This window comes from Crocuta crocuta, unplaced genomic scaffold (genome assembly GCF_008692635.1).
Source record: "Crocuta crocuta isolate KB4526 unplaced genomic scaffold, BGI_CrCroc_1.0 scaffold282, whole genome shotgun sequence".
In the NCBI taxonomy this organism is placed as follows: Eukaryota; Metazoa; Chordata; class Mammalia; order Carnivora; family Hyaenidae; genus Crocuta; species Crocuta crocuta.
In genome coordinates, this window is record NW_027529174.1 from 7,749,273 (window position 1) to 7,773,394 (window position 24,122).

General features: G+C 36.9%; 1 protein-coding gene across 1 annotated transcript in view; it reads left to right on the top strand.

Annotated features, from left to right (window-relative positions):
* Positions 1–23,842, top strand: part of GABRA4 (gamma-aminobutyric acid type A receptor subunit alpha4) — a 67,873-nt gene extending 44,031 nt beyond the window's left edge. Inside the window, exon 9 of the mRNA XM_077757709.1 lies at positions 21,396–23,842. Within this exon, the coding sequence (XP_077613835.1) occupies positions 21,396–21,929 (534 nt within the window). The 3' untranslated portion in view covers positions 21,930–23,842. The remainder of the gene's footprint in view (positions 1–21,395) is intronic.
* Positions 23,843–24,122: the final 280 nt, after the last annotated feature.

Genomic DNA, 24,122 nt, shown 5'->3' on the forward strand with positions numbered 1-24,122 from the left:
ATGGAAAGGCTTAAAATCATAGTTTGAATGAAACATACATATTTTTTTCCTCTGTGGTCTTCAAATTCTTAGCAAATTGGAAATTTTTATTGTTTTTTTCTTTCACTTAATGTATAATGGATAGGTTGACTTTGTCCTTGTGGTCTACCCAATTTAGCATTTGTTTGGGACAAAAATGTCCTGGCTTGACCAATAGACTAGATAGCTACCCTAACAACAGAGCAAATGTAAAAAGCAGTTTTCTAGTAATGAAAATTTGCAAAAGGATTTACATTAATTATTTAAAATTATAATCTAGATATTTATGACTTTAATAGGCATTGTATAAGGCATTTCATAATGGTTAAAATTATAATCAATAGGGGATTTCAGAACCTCACGAGACAATTTAAGATAATTACTGGCTACAATTAACTTCCTGGTTACTTTCCAGTCATTTTGCAGTCATTAAGTGCAGCTAGACTACTCACAGTATGGGAAATCATAGCAATATGAAGTTCCAAGACACATAAAATTGAAGAAAACACAGAAGCAAAAAGGATCACAAGTATTTATTGTGCTGCAATTTTGGTGCAAAGTACAGGCCAATTGTTCTATAATGTAAGACAGATCAATAGTGTTGCTTTACTTTCAAAGATTTTGTTATTAGATGCTCTTCTTCATGGTGGAAAAACAAAACAAAACCAGAATACAGAAAGATGTAAAACTGGGAACTGAAACATGTGGGGTGAAATCAGAAGTATGAAAGTGAGAAGAGAAACACTTAATAAGATGTCTTTTTTTTTCCATGTCACTTGCTGGCGTTGCCTTGTGTGTTACCCAGACACTTCAATTTTGGGTTTTTGGTCAAGCCCTAATTGAGAGTATCCTATGATTTCATCATATGTGTTGGTCTGAATGAGAGTACATGCCAGACTTACATGGAGAAAAAAGAACTCTGCTGTTTTTTGGGGATTACGGTACTCGGCTTGTTAGACCTAATTTAGCATTGCCTAGTGCAGCCTGATTCATGATAGAACTGGTCAGTTCAGAAATAACTACATTAAATATGTACATTACATATGTTTATTCCAGATCAATCTGCTAGCACAGTAGAGCAAGCACAATCATCAACTCTCAGCTATGCAAGCAATGAGACAGAATTTGTTGCTTTTTCAGTAGCTCACCATAATGTTCTTCCTCAGTTGAAAAGCTCTCCACAATCTGATTATTGTGTTTACTCCATGGTGTTCTTTCTCCATGTCATTAATATCTTATTTTCTTGCTGACGTTCTCTTTATTTATGATAATAGTTTCATAGATTTCCGGAGGGTAAACAAATTTGATTATTTTAATGTTTAAAATACAAACTGGATGTTCAATGGGGGCCTTATGGCTGTTTCTGATCAGCTGAATGGTCTCATGGTGTCAGCCTAGCTAAGTTCACTATTAGAACAATTTGAAAGAGTGCGGAGAAGATAAAGACATTAGCCAGAAGGCTCCTGATAAATTCATGATCAGTGATAGATTAAAATGACAAGAACATAGCTCCACGTAGCCTATGTTAGCCTTTAAAACAGCCCTCCACATATGCATGCCTCACGTGAGCAGGTATGACCTATAATTCACGTAGGAAACTCCCACTTATCTAGGGACAAAAAGGACCAAAAACCTAAATTAGATGAAAGCACTCTTTGGTAATATTATATGGTGCTAACATATGTATGAATGTGCCACGATATAATTTTAGTGTAGAGTTAGTTTTTATGTTAACCAAATGCTTTGAAAATTGACAATACGTGAGTAAGAAGGGATTCTGCTAAGCACACAAAATAATCAGGAACTCATTCCAAAGTTTCATTTTAATGTTCAGGGTTTTTTTTTCCCCCCCGCAATTCATCAAGCTGACATTAAAAGTTGTTCCATTCCTCTTTCAAAACTGATCATTTTAACTGTTCCCTCCCCCACTTAACTCTACCAACCAGGTAAAGAGAGCCTGTGTGGCCTGGATCTCAGGCTGTTGGAGGCATTTGGACATTGCAAAAAATACATTGTGACAGAAAATGTTTTTCAAGGTGCTTGTACTAAGACCCCCTCCTCCGCTGGTTACCTGACACGCATTTCTTCCAATGTGAGTTAGAGTCTGTGTCCCCTCAATCTAAGCACCCTTGGCGGGTGGACTGTGAGCCTAGTAGAAATGATGCTATATGACACCGAGGCTGGCTCTCTTAAGACTCCTTGCTGGGACCCAGCCATCATGCTGTAAGAAAGCCCAGGCCACTTGGAGAAACCACAGGTAGGGTATTTTGGCTGACAGGCCCATTGTCAACTGCCAGAAATGTAAGAGAGGACACCTTCAAGGTGACTCCGGTCCCAGCCACTCTGACTGAAACCACCTGAGAGACACTGAGTGAGAGCTGTCTTGTCAACCTCCAGAGCCATGAAAGGGACTGTTTGGGATGATTTGTTATGCACTAGATAAGTGGAAAACGCACGCTTTTTAAAAAGTCAGACATACATGAGTTCAAATACTGACTCTACCTCTTGCTAGTGGGATGATGTCAGCCAAGATCTTTAATTCCTCTAATTCTGTTGGTTCATCTTACAGATGTTTAATCTGGAATACTGTAAGTGCTCAGTAAATATGTTTTCCTCTTTCCTCCCACTCTTCTGCGTTCCCTCCCTCCTTTCCTTTCTTCCTTCCTTCCATCCATCTTTCCCTCCTTTGCTTGCTAGAATTCTTTTCCTTCTTTTCCTTCCTATGTAAATTCAACTGAGTGCAGCTGCTTTTGTGGGAGGCCATTTCAAACTGGAATATGTTAGTGCCAGGTGTCGATTTAATTGAACCTTTACTTAGAATGCAAGCAGACAGAATTCAGGATGCATTTTTTTTCCCAGTGAAAACTGCTGAATCACTGGTTCCAAAATCAGCATAAAATATGCTCAGACCTTCCACAGACAGCATGTGTGATGCTATCAAGTGTCTTGGGGGAATGGGGTAAACACATTTTTAAAAAAGGAATGTTTCCATCAGTTCACTGTGAACGTTATCTGAATTCAGTTCAGGCGAAGAATATCTTTAAAAGCTAGATAAAGGAAATGAAGGCGTGAGCAACATGTTATTTGTAGGAATGACATACATTATCTCCTTGGCAACTGCAGGGTGGCATGCAATTTGGCAATCTATGTTGTGTCATCTCAGATGCCTGGAAGTCACTGTTTCCTATGGAAACAAAGGAAAGAACAACATGAGAAAGAAGTTCTGATTTTCGTATGCTGGAAAATTACTTTAAAACCAAGGGACTCGCAGGTTTCCATAGCATAACAAAAACTCAAAATGGCATTAGCTTTTTACTTATTAATTTCACAATGCTTTAGAACGTGGAATAGATCCAAGTTTTCTTCGGTCTGCTGAGCTTTATATTCATGCTTTATGGTCCAATGATGATTCAAGACATTTGAGTGGAACTTTGAATACACTGGTGTTTGTTAAGCCTTTCTTAAACATCAGGACCTCAGCTTGTGTACATTCATTCATCTGTTCATTCAACAAATAGTTGTTGAGTGTTAATTTGTGGCAGGAATTGTGTTAGGTACTGAGGCTGGGTGCACCCCTTATCTTATGTCTTATCATCATCCTGGCATATTCATGGAATAGTGTGTCCTTTCTTTATTTGAAGTGAATCAGTAATTTAGCAAGCATTCCTTTGGCCCTGGCCTGGAAAGTCCATTATATTGGGAGTTAAGACATTAGCAGATGTGACCCCCAGGGCTACACAATACTTGATGGGGGCACAGAACACTTCTTATCATGGCTTCTCTTTGGTCAGTGATTTCAGTGAACTTTTTAAAAATACAGTGTCAGCTTGCTTGCATCAACAGCCTCCAAACAAATGGCTCCAAAATATTTACTATAGGGACTGGTGCTCAATATAATTTCATTTGGCAGGTAATTTGATGGAATTGAGTGTTTTAAATGAAGGAAACTCAGATCGCAACTAGTTGGCTAGAGTCTAAAAGTTTCCACTATGGTGAAATTCAAAGATGTATCAATATTATAAAATACCGTAATGGCAGCCTGAATGGTTGCAGTGGGACTGTTTGACCACAGCAGAAGAATGATTTGGCTGGTAATGGGAAATTAAAGTGTGATATCAGTGTTGCCAGGATCCCAGGTGGGGTGCTGGGAGTTTCACAATGGTGCGGCAGATAAGGACTTGAGATTTACTCTGGAGCAGGAAGTTGAGGTCAAGAGTCATTTCTTTCCAAGGATGATCTTGCCTTCTATTGATCAGCTTTGTGTCTCCAAAGCACTGCCTTTACTGCGTATTCTACATCTACTTCTAGCCTCACCACACCACAAGGTGGGACATGGACCCACATTTTTGAGGTGTGTTAAAGAATGGATGTGACGCAGACTGCTAATGTCCATCAAAGTCTCACAAAAGACCCTTCTAAGCTGACCTTCCAAAAAATGACTTCAAATGCTCTTCTGGCTTGGAAGAGGAGAAGCCATATTCCTGATTTTATCATTTCAATATTAAAATTAATGACCGTATTTCACTTCTGGATTTTTTCCCCCATAGGGTTTTATTTTAGTGTGTCCTCTCTAAGAGCAATATTTCAGCTTAGAATTTTCTTGGGTTTGTGGATATATTCATGGAAGATTTAAATAGCATTGCAGCTGTACAGAAAAGCTGTTCTAGTGTGTGCTTTGAAAATCAGCTTTTCAATAACTGATAGCTTTAGAACTATGATTGAGAGGAAAAATCCAGTCCTTGTTAAACAAGCTATTTCAGCTGCTGGCTACATGTTTCATGTGGTTTCAAGGAGAGACTCCCATTTCCCATTGCTTTGGTCCCATAGAAGCAGGTTAGTGCTCAAGTGCCTCATGCTTTTCCTGTGTAGCAGCAGAGGGCAAGAGGAATGTAGAAGTTGATCTAGGAGGTGATGCCCTTCCACTCAATAGCAATCATTCAGTCATACTTTTAAACAAGCAGATGTCTGAAATGGGAGAGGAAAGGCATTTAATTCCAGTTATCAGTTAATATTCCAGGATTGACTCATTAAACAGTTCATTAACTACTGTAGTAGCCCAGGAAGTATCATCTGGATAGAATAAATGACTGTCATCTGGTTTTCAAGTGGATTTAAATGTTCTGCTTTTGGCTATATAGCTTTGCCAACTACTTATCTCCTGAGACACATTGTGTGAGACTCATTTTTGCTGTTCTGAGTGTACAGGAGGGAATGATTTTGTTGTTGATTTATTTCAATGCAGTTTGCTCATCTTTTATTTATTCTTCATTTGACTTATTTTTATTGAATATTTCTTAGTGCTTGGTACTGTGCTAGTTAGCAGGGAAAGGAATACATAAGAGCCCTGCAGCCCTAAGGAACCCATATTTGGGAGGGGCACTCACACAGTATGCTGCATGCTAGGCTAGGAAAAAGCATTCAAAAATCCTATGTAAAGATACAGCAGTTCAGATTAGCATGTCTGTGATGGAGTATTTTGATGATGGTGGTGGATGTGTCGCATTAAATTTCTCAGAGAAAAAAAATAGCTGAGCACAGCCTTTGAAAGCATAAAAGGGAGATGGGGGAAAGAGGGCAGTGAAGAGTATGTGCAAAGATTCAGAAGCAAGACAATACAGCTGATACTTGTAGAACTAAATGATGGCATCCTGCTAGAGTCCAGGTGCTTTAATTGGGTTTCCCCCAAAGCAGAGCTCTGCTGCAAGGATTTATGTCCAAGCACTTTATTTTTGAGGTGATCCCAAGAAGCTCTGTGAGGAAAGTAAGATGGAGAGGGCAAAAATGCATTAAAGTATGATTAATGAGCAGATTTACCACTGTGTACTTACTCATCATTCTGGAGAGTCTCTCAGAGTATGTGAGGAACACACCTCAGAATTGTCTCACGGGTTGACAAAGAAGTCAGGATACTTATTTACCTAGTCTTGCCTCTTGTTAGTTAAGATTACTCAAGGGATGTCGACTTTCTTGAACTTCTGGTCCAGCCCTCCCCCCACACCAAGCTTCTGTAGACAGAGTACCCCTTAGTCAGAAAAAGGCAGCAAGCCATCATCTTGTCTGGAGTGATATCCTGGATAAACCAAATAAGTACACACCAGTCACCAATAGCATATGCTACATGAGGGTTCCCCGGGGCAGCTAAACGGAGGGTTTGAGAATAATAGGGAGATGTGACTGACTGGAAGGCAGGGTCCAGATCGTGTAGAGAGTTATGCTGCCATATAAGTATTTTAGGGTTTTTTTCCTGAAAACAGTAGAGTGCCAACTGAAAGAACATAGGCATGGAAGTAATGTGATTAGATTTATTGTAATATTACAATAAATATTATTTTAGTGGGGAGTAGAGAGAGGGAAGACTCATAAGCATGTTGGGTCTGAGAATTTTAATAGCCTGTGCAGTAGCCACATGAGAAATGTTGATTGCCTTTATAAAGGCTGTGAAGAAGACTAGAGAGATTTGAAAAATATTCAAGATATCGGACACAAAAGAATAAAGCAGAAGTAGTCAAGAATGGTAGAAGTGTTGTAGCTTGTAGAACTAGCTGGAGAGTGTGCCAGTCTTTAAGATCTAGAAAACAACAGGAGGGATGTATTTGTTAGGACAAATACATTGGGTTCATTGGATATGAACAAATTGGTATATAGATTAGACTTTGGTAAAAAAATGTATGTTCCATAAGTGCAAGAGTTTGGGGCCTTTCCTCCACTTTTGTATCACCAGAGCTCAGAACAGTGTCTGCCATATAAATAACAGTGTCTGCCATATAAATAATTCACATATGAATAAGTGAATGGATAGATGAATTAATAAACTAAATTTTTGACATGATTCTAGTATATCTGATTGATATCCTCCTGGATATATGGGGCTTCAGGTTGGAGAAAACTTTGGAACACAGACATCGATTTTATAATATTGATATAAAGAATGTAATCCAAGCCACTGGACAGGTTTAGTTACCCAAAGATTGAGAAAACTGAGATGCCTGAGAGTTGAACTGTATGGAAAAATAGCATTTCAGAATTAAGCAGAAGGAGAGACTGGAGACAGAGAAAGGAAAGATAGGAGGGGGTATAAAATAACAATGGGTTGAAGAGTAAATGACAGATGAAGAAGCAAGAATAGTAAATGTAGACAATTTTCCCCAAACTGGCAGTGATAGAAGGAACAATAGCTGGAAGGGGTAAAAAGCTTGAGGAATTGTGGATGTTGATATTGTTTACTTCTTTATAATGTACAAGAAATTTTAGTTTGTTGTATGTTGAGAAAGTGCAAATATTTTTTAAATTGCTAATATAATTACATAGAACAAAATCACAGGATTCCTGATTTTATATATCTCTTCAAGCATCCATCAGCCCAGAAAGAAACCTTTTAAACAGGAGCCTTTAATTATCTCTTCCCACAATTGGCAGATCTGGGCAAGTTGGGTTTTTGCCAATTCTTAGCACTGCTCCAAAGAATGGAGCTGGTTGTCTCCATCTAGAAAGAGGAAATACAATGAATTTTGAACATAGCACAAAATGTAGTGTTCCCATATATTTCCAACACTTTCTGAGGTGTTTAGTTACAATATTCATTAAATGTTTAGTTCTATTGAAAAAATCTAGTGAATATCTGAGGATAGAAATAGTGGAAACTTCTATTATAATATTTTGCCTCATAGGGACTATCCACATTTCTATCTTAGGATATGAAGTGATAACAATATGATATTAATACTTAACACTTACTGATTGTTTACCATGGTCTCATAGTGCATCAACGGCTTTACAGTACTACTCACTAGTAACTCTAAGTACTTATTGTGATTATCCTCATTTTACCCAGGAGAAATCTGAAGCCCAAAGAGACTAAATAACTCCCCCAAGGTCACATAACTAGTATTTGGCAGAATCTAAAACTTGAATCTACCTGATTTTAGAACCTATGGTCCTGACTTTGGTTTTTAACTACTAACATGCTGCCAATAAGAATGATAATGGAGATGGACATTTGGTAGCTTTTGGTTTTAAGATTCATTGTATAGATGTTTGTGGAGGCCACATTGTTCTTGCCGCCTAACGGGTCATGTAGTTTCTGGCCTGCTTGGCTGAAGTGGTTATCTTGGTGGCATACATTAATGTGCTGATGAGCCATTTACCATAAATTGCAACTCAGCTACTGGTTCAATTCATGCTAAATTTGCAATCTGCCTTTACTGAAGTGCAAAATTGTCTTTCTTGTCATAAAGTGGTAGAACATGCAAAATAGTCTAATACCTTATTTTCTAGCTCAAGTAAGATTATCCAGGCTCCACGAAAGTTTTGAAATGTTCACTTTGGATAAACAGCTGTTTTAGCACGAGTGCCCTGTTCAATGTTAGATGGTTTTGTTGCTGCCCTTTTGGAAACCGTACATGGCACTTGCTCTTTAGGACAAGTCAAATAATTTCTGGAGAATATCTGAATGGCTTCAGCTATTTTGGGAGGGGGGGGGTCATCTGTTTGATAATGTAAGAGCTACCAACTAGACGCATGGTGGAGTATCGATTTGTTCTGACCTAATGCGCTGTTTTACTGTAGATGGACTAGCTTTGTAATGAATCGTATTAAAGGGATAACTCAACATCTGCTTTATGACCAATTGGCTGTGCTTCCAATCGTAAAGACTAGAGAAAGGGGTTGATTTTGAAAATATAAGAGCATACACAATAGGTGGCTTAATGAGTCCTCTTCTACTGCATACACATATGTATACACATTAACTTTATACATAATTTGGCACACGCATTGCTGAACTTCATTAACTTTAATTACTTGTAGATAATTACATGTTTGAAAAATCATTCTCAAATCAGGAACTAGAGCTACTGCTTATGTTGATACCTTCTCTGGGTTACAATTAAAGTTGCAATTGCAATGTCTTATATGCCAAAGGGGAAAATGTTTCAATTTTCCCATATCAGGTGTTTGAGGAGTAGATTTTTAAATGTCTTTTGAAAGTGCTCTATTCCAACTTAAGAGAAAGTTTGTCGAAGAAGGTTGGGGCACAGCTTCCCTCTTGCAGAAGATCATCATATAGAAGATACAGATTTTGAGTGTTGATTCATTTTTAAAACAGTTCATTTTAAAATAATTCAAAATATACAGGGACACCTGGGTCACTCAGTCAGTTAAGTGTCCGACTTCTTTGGGTCAGGTCATGATCTCACAGCTCATGAGTTTGAGCCCTGTGTCGGACTCTGCTGACAGCTCAGAGCCTGGAGCCTGCTTTGGATTCTGTGTCTCCCTTTATCTCTGTCCCTCCCCACTCATGCTCGCTCTCTCTCTCTCCAAAATAAATAAACATTAAAAAATAAAAATGTAGAGATAAACAAAGTAATATCTAGAATCATGTTATGACAAATAAGCACCAAAAGAGTAGGAAGAATATATGGAAGAATGGGAGAAAGAGTAATCTGTGCAGACTCTAGAACAATTTTTGCATAAACTAGAAAGTCAGGACTAATCAGAGAGAGATTTTTTTGGTGAGTCAAAGCATAGTACACTGTTTGGCTTATGATAGAAACCAAATAAATGTAAATAAAATCAGTTCTCAAAAACCAAGCCATTTATAATGCATTTGCTATTGTAGGCAGTGTCCAGAAGTGGTTAAAAGTGTGGGTGGGTTTGTGATTCACAACATGACTCTACCCCGTTTTAGTTGTCTTACCTTAGCTGATGTACTTGACTTTTCTACTCTTCAGTGTCCTCATTGGAAAAAATGAGAATATTAATACTATCTCACAGGTGATTGCAGGGAATATGTGAGGTTATTTGTGAAAAACATTTAGTGTAGTGCTTGTTCCTTACTAAGCACTCAATACATTGTAGAGATGTTGGTGGAGATTCATGATCTCTGTCTGGCAAATGCTAGTATCAGACCTAAATTATGTTAGAGTAGCCATGAATGTAAGGCTTGCCTTAATTGCCCATTTCAAAACAATATAAAAATAAGAAAAGAAAAGGAAGACTTTAGAACATCCTCAAAAGATCTCACATTTTAACAGACAAAGAAGTTTCTCAGCCTTCCTTACTTTATGCTACTGAGAGAAATCTTCCGAATGTCCTCACTGCCATAAAGTACTTCCTTCCTTTCCCCTTCCTTCTTTACCTGGTTAAGGCTCATTGATTCCTAAAGTTTCAGTTTATGTGTCACTTTCTAAAATATAGTTTCTCAGCAATAGGACTAAGTAATATACTCCCTAATATCTTTAATTTTTCTTTATGACCCTTACTGATTATTGTAATTTTTTTTATTCCTGAGAGAAGTTGCCAGGACTGTATTTTTTTTTTTTTTACCTCTGTACTCCCAGTTCTCAGCAAAATAACTTGAAAAATTGGACATACAATACACTCAATACATATATGTTAGACAAATTAATACTGGGGCAAATCAATGCCTTTAATAAGTCCTTTATTGCTTATGCACTTAATTGTAGATCTTCTGCTACTCACTTCCAACAAGAGATGAAGCATGGCACTTGAGCTCTTTTTCCTAAAAATAAATCTTTTGGAGCTATTATAAATGTTTAGATTCAATAGGCAAACATTGTCTAATATTGCAGAGAAACTCAGCCTGTTTTAGGTAAGGTTTTTGGCTCATCAAAGGCTTTCTTACACTGCATAGCCATGATTTTACAAAGGGATGTGACTGATAGTGCTTGAGCTTTGTAATGTTTCCTTCCGGGGGTGCTTGGGTGGCTCAGTCGGATAAGCGTCCGACTTCTGCTCAGGTCATGATCTCACAGTTTGTGGGTTTGAGCCCCACATCGGGCTCTGTGCTGACAGCCAGCTCAGGGCCTGGAGCCTGTTTCAGATTCTGTATCTCCATGTCTCTCTGACTTTCCCTTGCTCATGCTGTCTCTCTCTCTCTCTTTCAGAAATTAAAAAAAAAAAAAAACACATAAAAAAATGAAATGCTCCCTTCCAGTGGAAGTATACTGAAAGTCCGGTCTTGATAAATTACTGCTTTTTGGATAGTGCCCCCGTTGCCTCGGCTAATGCAGATAAAATTGTGACTCAAACTACTTGGTTTATCAGCCTCCTGGAGGGTTGGCATGAACCTCAATCCTTCTGGGTGGCTATTTCTCAAAGGACAATTTTGTTAGGATCAAATCGTAACAAATCTATATTAAGGAAAAAAAAGCATTGTCTGAATGATTTCAAAGATCAAATGTAATTTTCTGAATATTTTGAAGCTCAGACAGATCATTTCCACAGAATAATGAGCATGCTTTAAAAAATAAATTGATTCAGCGACCCAAGTTAGGGATTTAAAAAGGTAGTAAGATTTCTTTGGCCATGTTTTATCAGATATCTGTGTATATTAACTCTTTTAAGGTTTAAGAAAATCTGGAAATGTGGAAAAGAAAGGTTCTAAATTATGTTACTGATGACACTTTTTCAATAGTTAAATAAATACACTGACACAGGGGTAGTGGGGGGTCATATACTCAAGTTATAATATGAAAAGAGGCATAAATATTTAGGGAGAAGTATTGGCTAGTTAAGAAGGATCTGGAGCTGGGGCGCCTGGCTGACTCAGTTGGTTAAGCATTTGACTTCTGCTTAGATCATGATCTCATGTGGGTTCAAGCCCCGCGTCAGGCTCTGTGTTGACAGCTCAGAGCCTGGAGCCTGGATTCTGTGTCTCCCTCCCTCTCTGTCCTTCACCTGCTTGCGCTCTGTCTCTCTCCTGCTCAAAAATAAATAAATAAATAAATAAATAAATAAATAAATAAATAAATAAATATATTTAAGAAGGATCTGGAGCTAAGTCCCAACTAGAAGATTAAAAACCTCAGTTAACTACCCAATTCCTCAGATGTGAGGGAAGAGAAGCTGAAAGGAAGAGAAGCCAGAGGAATCTTCTGTCTAGGTATAGGACAGTTTGGGAAGAGAAGGTAGATGCTCTTGGTAGATAGGTAAGTATTTTTATTCATCAAGAAAAATTAAGAATGTTACAAAGAAATCAACGCTTCACTCCTGTCAAAGGCATCTCAATTTCTTTGCATGTATTGTATCTTAACTCTGTCCAGGATTTGGGGTTATCAGAAAATTACACTCAGCGTAGAAGAGAGTAGAGAACAGATTAGAAACAAAGAAAATATCTGAAAGGAGAGACCTGCAAGTTTGTTTGGTTTCCTTTATTTCTTTCTTATGAGAAGGTCAGTTAATATTCACTATTTAAAAAAATATGAAAATGAACACACCTCAATTGAGTTTTATTGAAGTTAGATCATTGTTTTGGTCTGCTCAGGCTACCATAACAAAAACATAGATTGGATGGCTTAAACATCAGAAATGTGTTTTCTTATAGTTCTAAAGGCTAGAAAACCCAAGATCCAGGTTTCAGCAGGTTTGGTTTCTGGCGAGAGCTCTTTCTGGCTTTTAGATGGCTGCCTTCTTGTTCTACCCTCTCTTGATACAGAGAAAGAGCTCTCTGGTGCCTCTTCTTCTTCTGTGGCAATACCAGTTTTATCTGATCAAGTCTCCATCCTTATGACATGAGACAGCCTCCGTCACTTCATTAAAGATTCAGTCACACAGTGGGTGGTTACGACTTCAACATATGAATTTTGAGGGGACATAGTTCAGTCTATAGTACTGAACACAACCTCTTAATATTTTGATGATTTTACCTTCTTTGGCATTTGTTGCCTTCTATTTTCCCAAGTCTAGTGCCTTCACTGCCCCATTTCCTGCATCCAATTTAAATGTGGTAGAAAGTCCTTTTGGCTTCTGTTATTAAAATAAGATAAAAGAGAGTGATACCATAGTGCTTGATGAATATACTCACAGACACAATGCTTTTTAATATCCCATTATATTTAGAAAGTGGGCCAGCCAAAGAGGTTGCCAGAGTTCTTCTTTTGAGCTAATGTTTGGTGTATGTCTTCTCATGGGTGTGGTAGGAATATCCTCCTCTAGGTTGCAATAGAATGGTTCCCGCCGTCTTTGGTGTTTCCCCGATTACTAGTTTCTAGACTTCACTAATACTTGGAAAGTTCCAGAAAGAGACTAGTGATCTGATACAATACATGAAATACTTTTATAGAACCCACATCATTTTTGGACATTGAAATACTTGTGCCTATAGAGAACATGATGTATGAGTGTGGGTAGCTAATTTAAAGCACGCCAGCTGAGCACCAGTTGCAGAAGAACCACTCAGCAAAAGGCAGCCATGACTGCTGTTCTTGCTATTGCTATTTACCTCCTAGAAGAGCTTTTTATATTTGTCTCACACATTACATTATGGGATTTACTATAGTGTTGAAACTCCGCATTCACTGTGTCCAATATGTATTTTAACTTTGTACTGGATTTTGTATTTCCTCATATTTATTTCTTATTTCAGCCAGCAACATGCTTTTCATGACTGACTTTTTCCTGTGCCACAGAATGCCCTTTGCTCCGGTGTTCCCCCACCTTTCTAGTTATAGAAAGGGTGGCCATATTTTTATAAAAATACAGATAACATCTTCTAAAAATTTATTTACTGTGGTGATGTATTTATGAGTGATATCCCTTCTTGTGGGGACCAGACTCTCATTATCTGCCTTCTGCCGGACTATTTTGTTTGACGCCTATTCGGTGCCAGACATTGTAAGGACCTTTCAGGTATTATTTTACTTATTCATTATAAGGAAGGTACCATTATTACTCCAGTTTTGGCAAAGATCTTGAGGTTTCAAGAAGTTAAATACCTTGCCAGATATCTCACTGCTAGCAAATGGCAAATTCAGTGCTTTTGTCCAGGTCTGTCTGATTTTGGGGGCACACAGTCCTAATTATTTAGCCAGTGTTTCCCAATTTCTGATCTGTGATGATTGGCAATAACATAACTAATGAATAAGACCCCCTACAAATATGATCTGAGACTGAGTTTTTAACTAGCTCCCCAATTATTCCTATAAACATTTAGAATGACCATAATGCTGCTTTTCGCTAACGATCAAGAAAAGATTCATTCAAGTTAGTGTTTGCACTTGGATAAAATGAGTGGAATGTCCTTTGCCCTCCACCCTCTCCAGGGTTATGTTGGGAGCATGGGTGGATGAACCTCCTGGGGCAATTCTAGGTATCATTCTGGTCAAGTCCACTTGATCAAGCTGAGAACTTCTGCTCTGACTGCTGAGATCTCTGGCAAAGAGATTTATTCTATTAGAGCAATATATTTAATAGACAAATCTTGACAAATAAGAAGAAGCACTAGAATTGCTATGAAATAACAATTGCATTATTCCATTGCATGTCTTCAAAAAATCCTAATATTTTAAATTTTCAACTTCTAAATATATAAAGACAAAGTGAATGAATCCTTTAAGCTCTTGTTTTCTGGTAATTTCAAATTGAAGATATAATTTTCTTTTATCCCAGTGCCTGATATTGGAAATAGTATTTCCATAACTTATGGAAATACAAACATTGAATTAAATGCTAACATTGGGAGAAAATGAAATACAATAAATAGAGTACCCAGAATGTTCATTTCTGCATTTTGCCGTTCAATGTATGATAGAGTCCCCTGGTAACTATGAAATATTTTGCATGTTTGTTTGGAGGGGATGTTTTTCATTTCTACACAATAGCATTTTCTAAAAACACTAATGATAGTCCTCAGTAAATCATTACCTTGGAGATAAGTTTCAGCTGCTCCACCATACTTGTTTATTTCCTTATTAAGTAAGATATGTGGCTCACCCCTGCAGCCCTGTCAGAATGGCCCAGAATAAATGTCTTTACATTATTGGATTTTTCTCATATTTGACTCATTGATATTCTGAAAGATAAACCTGTTCATTACTAGCCTTGTTTGTTTTTAATTTAGAAGGGTTAAATTACATTTTATTAAACTTCATTAGCTTCTGAAGCAAGCAACGTGAATGTAGTGTGTATTCTGCAAAGCTCGCCTTACCCGCTTTATGTCATTGCTGCTAGAGTAATACATTGAGATGAATTTTCTTTTTGTCGTTGATAATACTTCTCTAGAAATTGTGTCAGATCACAGTCATGATTGACGAATGGCTTGGATTTGCTCCTGTTTGCCTGTTGCTGCTTGAATTTGTTGGTAATGTTTGAGTCTGCCACCTCGCATCTCTCTCCCACCAGTTTCCTTGCTTTGGGCTATTGTGACTAATGACAAAATGATTTCAAGCTAAATCATTTTTTAAAAATTCAGACGAAGCTTAGGTGCTTTTCTTGTTTGTAAACACTGTGTGTCTGCTGAATACTGAATACTGATGATGCCACTCAAATCTCAACATTACATCACTCAGACACATTAGTTGTTCCAAAGTTCGAAGACTGTGTGAATAGTATTCCTGGTGAATCCAGTGCCAGGTAGGTCAGCTGACTTCTCACCCTTTTTGTGGTTTGTCATCATGGAAAAGGACAACTACTTTTTACATAGTAGACCACGAGAGTCAGGACAAAATGACTTGGGTATCGTTTGGGTGCTTGGAAGAAAGAGAAGATGGAAGCCCCAAATCAGTCTCATTCTAGTTTCCTATGTGTGTGTTCTGATCTATGAGTATAGAGACTCCTCAGGCATTCTTAATCAGACTTGGGGTTGCATCAGCGTAACATACACATTAGGTAGTTTCTGCGGTATTCTACAAATCTGCCCCATAAACAAAGGAATGATAATCTGGAGGTCAGAACACTTTTGATATTTTTTCTTCAATTACTTTAAATTTGAAAAAGAATCTTGATTCTGTAATATATCCATTTTGATAAAATGTATTTAAAAATGAAGTAGGTACCTGCTGTGTGCATTTGCCTACAGTGATTAATATATTAAGATAGTCTTTATACTCTAAAAGCTCACTAATGCTTTTAAACCGAGAATAAAAAGATTTGATCTTTGTTTTGGAGTGGTAATCCTCGTGGCACCCTTCCTACCACTCCCTCAGTTTTCATAAGGTCTCTTGCTTTTTTTTTTCTATTTGTTTTTTTTTTCATTTAAATTCAAGTTAGTTAACATCCAGTGTCGTTTTGGCCTCAGGAGTAGAACCCAGTGATTCATCTCTTCATTATGACACTCAGTACTCATCCTGAAAATTATCCTGCTTAAAGCCTGTTACCCATTTAGCCCATCTCCCCACCCAGCAATTTAAGAGTCTCTTATGATCTACCTCCCTCTTTGTTTTATTCTTATTTTTCCTTCCCTTCCTCTATGTTCATCTGTTGTGTTTCTCAAATTCCACATATGAGTGATATCATATGATATCTGTCCTTTTCTTACTGACTTATTTTACTTAGTGTGATTCCTTCTAGTTCCTTCCACGTTGTTGCAAATGGCAAGATTTCACTCATCATCGAAGAGTATTCCATTGCGTGTGTGTGTGTGTATTTATATATATATGTGTGTATATATATACATATATAAGTATATATATACACACACATCTTCTTTATCCATTTATCAGTTACTGGACATAAGGGCTATTTCCATAATTTGGCTACTGTTGATAATGCTGCTATAAATATTGGGGTGCATATGCCAGTGTCAGTCAGATGCATACTTGTGTTTGTGTTTCTTTTTTTCAATCACCTTAGACTGATCCTATCTCTTTGGCTTTGGATCATTTTTTTTCTCCAGGTGTATTCTTCAATTCTATGCTTAATTTCTGTGATATTTATAAGTAGCTGTCATGATAGTAGATGCCATGAGAATATAATAGTATATATGGTCCAAATATAATTTTTAAATCATCAGAAATAGAACTCATACAAATATGAAATGGACATCTGTCAAAGTTTTGCCCGACTATTAACTAATGAGGGAACCACATTAATGATAAAACTGGTTTGAAATCTTTTTAAGGATTAAAAGTAGCCCTTTTTTTAAGAAAAAGAGTATTAGGATAAATACCAGGTTAGATATAGAAGTGATTAATATCCTACAGGGCAACAAAACCATAACCTTCAGTGATCTTTTCTACTGGACAGGAATCTACAAGTTAACATGTAACTTCACAGTGTTTGCACTTGAATCCAATATTAAATAGTAAAATCAAACTCAGGTAAATTCCCCCACATGCTTAATAATCCTTGGGTGGACTTATTAAGCAGTGTTCCACTATGACATTGAAAGAATATACTACACTCCTTTCTTATTTTCAAGACATGAATAAATATTTTTTTAAGTTTATTTATTTATTTTGAGACAGAGAGAGAGAGTGAGCCAGGGAGGGGCAGAGAGAGAGAGAGAGAGAGAGAGATAGGGAGAGAGAGAATCCCAAGCAGGCTTTGCACTGTCAGTGTGGAGCCTGACACAGGGTTTGAACCCTCACTGTGAGATCATGACCTGAACTGAAACCAAGAGTCAGATGCTCAACTGACTGAGCCACCGGAGACCCCTCAGTCTTGAGTAAATTTTTAACAATGTTATTGACTACTACAAATACTTAACTGACTCAAATAGATAGGTGTAGTTTATTAAGTTTTTAATGCCTCTACATTTGTTTATCGAGAGGCTGTACAACATGGTAAAAACACTTCAGCAAGTAACTTACTGTATGACTTCTATCAAGACATAAGCTCTCTGTGCTTACTGTCCTCTAATGTAAAATGAGGAACTGGAATATTAAAATTTCTTCCAGTTTTAAAATACAGTTGTTTCTTTAAGAATATCTTGGTCCTTTAGCTAGTGTGTGGAGTTAGGCAACAGGGCCCCCTAATGGTCTTTGATGAATTCTGGGTATGTTGGCCTTCTACTTATCCCAGAAAGTCTGAGGAAGTTCTCCTCACTAGAAGTTTGGCACTACTTTATTTTGGGACCCTTGATTTAATTAGTCTAAACATGTTATCTAATGCCACAATAATACTGATTAACAAATAAGTACAAAATGTCAGTGGGATGCATAAACATTATCTTTTGCTCCCAGGCCTGTGAGTTAACTGGGAAGTTCTGTTGATCTTGATTAGGCTTGGTTGGGCAGTTCATCCTCTCTTAGCTGGGGCAAATTCATGTGTCTAGTGATCAGCTAGCTGCTGGGTAACCTGGGATAGCCTCACTGGGGTGATTGGCTCTGCTCCAAAGGATCTTTTCAGCAGTCTAGTCCTAGCTGGTTCTAGTGGTGTTGATAACAGTGGTTTGAGTGTGGAAGCTAGCAAGAACTCTTAAGGCTAAGACAGAAATGGAACACCATCGTTTTTACCCCTTACTGTTAGCCAGAAAAAGTTATAAGGAAGACTGTGGGGGGAAATAAACTCCGTCTCTTGATGGGGGAGGAGTGGGACATTCGTATCACATGGGGCATGAATATGAAGAAGTAGGAAACGTTTGTGCAATTTTTGTATTTAATCAGAGATGCAGAACATGATTCATAGTTGGGATTTCAGGAAGCTCCAGAAAGATATTGATCTAGAGGGAAAGAAGACAGAATCCTATAAATGTTCTTGCACTTTCTTCTGGGGCCCAGCTAAGTCACTTACAGTTGGCTTCATCCTTTCAGGTCTTACCTTTAAAATTCATTCAGCAGGACTAGAGTTGTGTGTGTTTAGGGCTAATTAGTCCATGTTACTGAGGCAAGGTCATTCTTAGTACTCTACCAAACGCTCCAGGGATGGTGAGATTTTGTAATCTCGCTGGTGGGAACATGCCCTATCCCTGGCTTTGTGTGTTAGGTACTTTCTTCGAATCCTTTTAGGGGGTTCTTTTTATGGCAGGGTAGTACATCACACTCAAACTGATCTGTGCTAGCAAAATAGTCAATGAGTACTCTCCAATTTTTGGAATTCTTTCTCTCTCTCTTATTACTTACTTGCTTTTTATTGATTTATTGATTTGTTTATATACTCTTCTCTGTTACTCTGTCCCGTGAGTTTTAGCCATCTTTATTTCCCAGATTTTCAGGTCCATCTTCTCAGTTTAGGGAATCTGTCAGATTTCTCCTGGATTCTCCTCTTTTTTACCACAACATGGAAACAATTTCAAGTTTGCTTCTTCTCTCTCACTGATTATGATTCTATATTGTCTAATGGTTGGTGTCTTCAAAAAACAATTGTTTCACATATCTTTGTCCAGTTTTTCTTTTTCTTTTTTTTTTTTGGTCATTTATACAGGAGAGTAAATTCAGCAAATTCAGTCCCTTTACTCCATTTTAATCGGAAGTAGAAGTCTCTAATTCTTAGAATTTCGTTTCGGGATTATTACGGGTTTGTCACGATTTTGGGCAACCTAACTTATGGTAGAAGAAGGCATTATGCAAATTATCAGATTACTTTTGAAAATACATGTTCCTTTCCTGCTTTTTAATTGATCCTTTCTTACTCTCTTTCCTTCTCTTTATATATTCAGCATTTTACTGCAGTTTGACCTTTGCTATATTTTACTTATTATATTTTTGATTTTGATTGCATCATGTGTATGGGTATGCATGTTGTCAATGACAGTATTAGCTCTTTACATGTTGTGGATATACCTTGTCCTGTATATTCCTCACTGTGTATATGACATTTCAAAATTAATGTTAGTTAACTATTACTACTTTATGTAAAAAGGGATTCAGAATCTGAGGATTAATTGACAGATACAATGTGCTTTGTTGAGGAAAAGTGTAAAATTGCAGGGTAAACAATAATATCTTCAGCACTTTTTTTTGAGTTTATGTATTTTTGAAAGAGGCAGAGATAGCATGAGCAGGGGAGGAGCAGAGAAAGAGGAGAAAGAGAGAATTCCAAGCAGACTCCACGCTGTCAGTACAGAGCCTGATGCGGGGTTCAAACTCATGTAACCAGGGGATCATGACTTGAGCTGAAACTAAGAGCTGGACACTTGACTGACAGCCACCCACGCATCCCTGGTATCTTCAGCTTTTATGTTGATGTTAATTTTTGTTTCAATTTTCTCCACAAACATTAGATGCCAAATGTTAGACTACAATTTCTCATGAGTTCAACTGTAACCTGCTTAGAAGAATACTCGAAACCGACATGAAGTATGCTTTGTAAACCTCTCAGATCCTGTTTTCGCTCTACATTTTGTGAGGCTTTTATTCTTTCTCTACTTAGCAAACTTGTAGTCATAATTCACAAATATATTACGTATGGATTAAACACTTTCAACCTACTTGATGGGTGTGATATTGAAGAAGGATTCTATTTGTAGAATAAACATTTCTCTGTAAAATGAGCTCTCAGTTAATTGTATGTAATATTATCTGTGACATTCCTTGTATGCGGTCTCCTTCTAACCGCCCACCTGTGAGCTGGTCTTCTTTCTCTCTCTCACTTCTCCTTCTTCATCTCCTCACTCACCACCTATTTCATAAAATGGTAAGGGGAGAGGGCATAGAAAGTAGTTATAATATATCCTTAATGTAGCTTAGAATAAACATAATTAAGGAGGAAAGATTTTTGAAAAAGACTCATGGTATATTCTAAAGACAGACATGATTATTTTGGGAATCATTTGAGCAATTGCTTTCCTACATTAGCATGGACAATCTATAGTTGGCTATCCAGTTATTTATCGTGCCTGTCAGAATATAGGGAGAATTAATTTTGAACTTTATCATGCATCTGTATTCAAATATAGTCTTGCTCTACACATAAAATAATTTGATGGAAAACAGTGAGTTCCATTTTGATTTAAATCCTCTTTATTGGTAAATAGTTTGAATTTGGATATTTATGCAATGATATGGTGATGCTGTTTATGAATCTCATATAAAATTTAGTTTAAAATTAATGTTCCATTGTATTTTCATTATTGTGGTGAAAAAATAAAATGCATTAGACCTTCTGGATTTTATAATAATGTGCATGTGCCTGTGTAAGCTTATGAAAATAAATTCCAGGGATTTAGAAATTTAAACTTCTGGAGTTTCCTTTTTGCAAGGAATGCCATGCACATATTTATGGTTATTATTGTTATTCTATGCACAAGAGTAAGTACAGTTCTTGCTGTTTATAAAACAGACATATATAAAACTCATCGAACTGTATACAACCTATCTCACAGAATATCATTTACAATAAAACTGAACAAAGAAGTTGTACAGCTATCATCATGAACTTCTCAGATAAAATCAAGCATAACTCTAGTTGAGAGTTCTAAAAGCCAAATCTTTCTATAGATTTAACTTCTGATTATTTATAAGAATGGACAATATTTTGAAATAGAAGATTTTTGATTCAGAGTTTCAAATGTATTCATGTTTTTGTTTTTGTTTTTGTTTTGTTAGGTATTTTTAAGCATTTACACTAAGCTGAGCGGCTATAGCATGTCAGTAGAAGTTTATTTCATAGAAACAACTAATTTTAATTATTTGTTCCCTTTAACGTTGCATCAATCTACATAGAATGACATAATCAATGTATTTTTTAATATACCTTTTCAGAACACAAATGCCAACCTGAATATGAGAAAAAGAACAAATGCCTTGGTTCACTCTGAATCTGATGTTGGCAACAGAACTGAGGTGGGAAACCATTCGAGCAAATCCTCCACAATTAATCCAGGATCTTCTGAAGCCACATCACAGTCTTCCTTAGCTTCCAGTCCAAACCCATTCAGCCATGCAAATGCAGCTGAAACAATATCTGCCGCAAGAGCACCTCTATCTGCTCCTCCCTCTACTCCTGGGAGAACTGGGTATGTGCCCCAACAGGCTTCTGCTGGATCTGCTTCTACCCAGCGTGTGTTTGGATCAAGACTGGAGCGAATTAAGACCACTATTAATACCACAGGGGCTTCTGGGAAGTTGTCAGCAGCCACTCCTCCCTCTGCCCCCCCACCATCTGGGTCTGGCACAAGCAAAATAGACAAATATGCCCGTATTCTCTTTCCAGTAACATTTGGGGCATTTAACATGGTCTATTGGGTTGTTTATTTATCTAAAGACACTATGGAGAAATCGGAAAGTCTAATGTAATTTTGTTGCTAGAATAGTTTCCTAAAAGATGATGAACTCAATGCAGAATGCCTTTTTACATGTTTTTAAAGATAAACCATTGTTCTTTATTAAAATAAAAAGTCAATGTAATTTTTACAGTCAAAAAAAAAATCCAAGCCAGTTATTGGGAGAGTTAATTCATTCCTCCGTGAAGAGAGAGTGAGCCATCTTTCATTTCAGAAAAATGATTTGAATAGAATCAATTCAGCAATCAAATTAGATGAAATACAGACCATCCTGGAAAGTTGGGACAAGAGAAATAGGGCTATTAGAGATACGTGGTTCATATTTATGCATTGGAATTCGAAAATAGACCATGACATTTTTAAATATACACTATGAATATCAAGCAACAACCTTAAATTTCCCAGTGGCGCTGCCCTTAATCAGAATTGTCTATTGGATATCACATGCAGTGACCTTTGGAGATTCTTCTAGGATCAGCAAGGAAAGGACTTTCTATGTTAAATGAAACATTTTTTAAAAGGAAAATGGAACAAAACAAATACCAACCAATAGAGTGAAACCTCTCCTGCATCAAAAAAACAAAAATGGAGGCCAGGGAAAATGTGTTCCCTGTGTTATGTTGGTCAAACAGGACTTGAAACACTTGACTTGAAAAATCTGTGCTTTGAGCCAAAGTTTAACTCACTGTATGAATTCTTTTTGACAGTAGTTTATTCAGTTATGTATTCTTTCAACATATAGTTATTCAGAGCCTACTGTGTTCCAGGCACTATGCTAGACACTGTCTCTCTCGGAAAGCTCTTTCACCTTAACCTACAATATTACTTGAATAGTAGAACAGTCAATGCATGCTAATGAACCATAAGCTAGCAGAGAACATTGCATTTTTTAATGGAAGAAATTTATTTAGAGTCTGACAACTTATTGAAAACATTTGTTTCTCTTATACCAATAGGGGGCAACACGTTAGCACAACCTTAGCAATTGACTTCAAAATAATATGAAAATGAGTGCAGATGGTTCTCTAAGTAAGAAGCACTGCCTACCAGAGAGCAAAGATCTGGGCACTGTAAGATCATATAAATTATCTGTCTCAAATTTGATCAGAATAGTAGGATAGAATTTGATCAGAATCACAGAATCATCAGAATTAGGAACTCAATACAAGGCCATTTAGATGCTTTTCCAAACATAGATCTATTTTGGCTCGTGAAATGCTAATCTTCTGGGAAGTTTTTGTGTCTGTAGTTTTGTATTTCTGGGAAGTTTAGTGTTGGGGGGGCTATTTTTTTTGTACAGTATCATAACTAGGGTGAGTATTTTAAAATTAAAGGAGTAGCAAAGGAATGGAGTAAAGAAGAAAACTCATAGCTAAGGGGTAGGATTCTGCTGACTCTGTTATGCAGTTTATCAGGATTTTCACATAATGACTTTTCTTTTTCATTAGGTAGGCTTAACAACTTAATTAAATTTCTTGCAGGTGTCTTATGACACTAAATCTAGGTCTTGTTTTTTGTTGCATTGCTTCCAGATTTTTCTTCTATACTTCTTTCTTCCTGATCTGGGTTGTGTGAATGAATGTATTCTGGATGTTTGGGGGAGAATTTTGATTAAAATTTCCACTTTCCAAGCAGAATCTCTTATTTTTTTAGAAAAGAAAATATTAATTAGTTGACATTAGTCTTTCAATTATTACATTGCCTTGGAATGGTTGTATATGAGAACTGTAAAATGTTCAAATGCCAAATATTGTCAGTCATATCTGAGGATTCCTTTTTTTGCTATCACTCTAAGTATATCCTAGAGTCACTAACAATTTTAAGGCTGAAAGATGCTTTAGAATTCATCGAATCCAAGCCCTCATTTATAAATTGACACCAGTAATATGAGGCCAAATAAAATGTGTGTATATGTAAATACTTAATAAAGAGTACTTGTATAAAAAAGCTTATCACAAATTATTTTATAAATGTGAGTAGATTTCTAGCCTTGAGGACAATGCTTGAAAGTGTGGTTGGAATCTATGATTGTTTATTATTCCAATGAAAGGACTTTATTTCTTTAGTGAAGAATATACTCTTTACTCCTATATTGGCCTATTGTTAAGATATATATATTTTATTGGCTTCCTTTTTAAAAAAGAAATTCTTCTCCTGTAAATTTTACAGATTTTAAAGGGATAAAAATCAGTGATACTAGATTTGT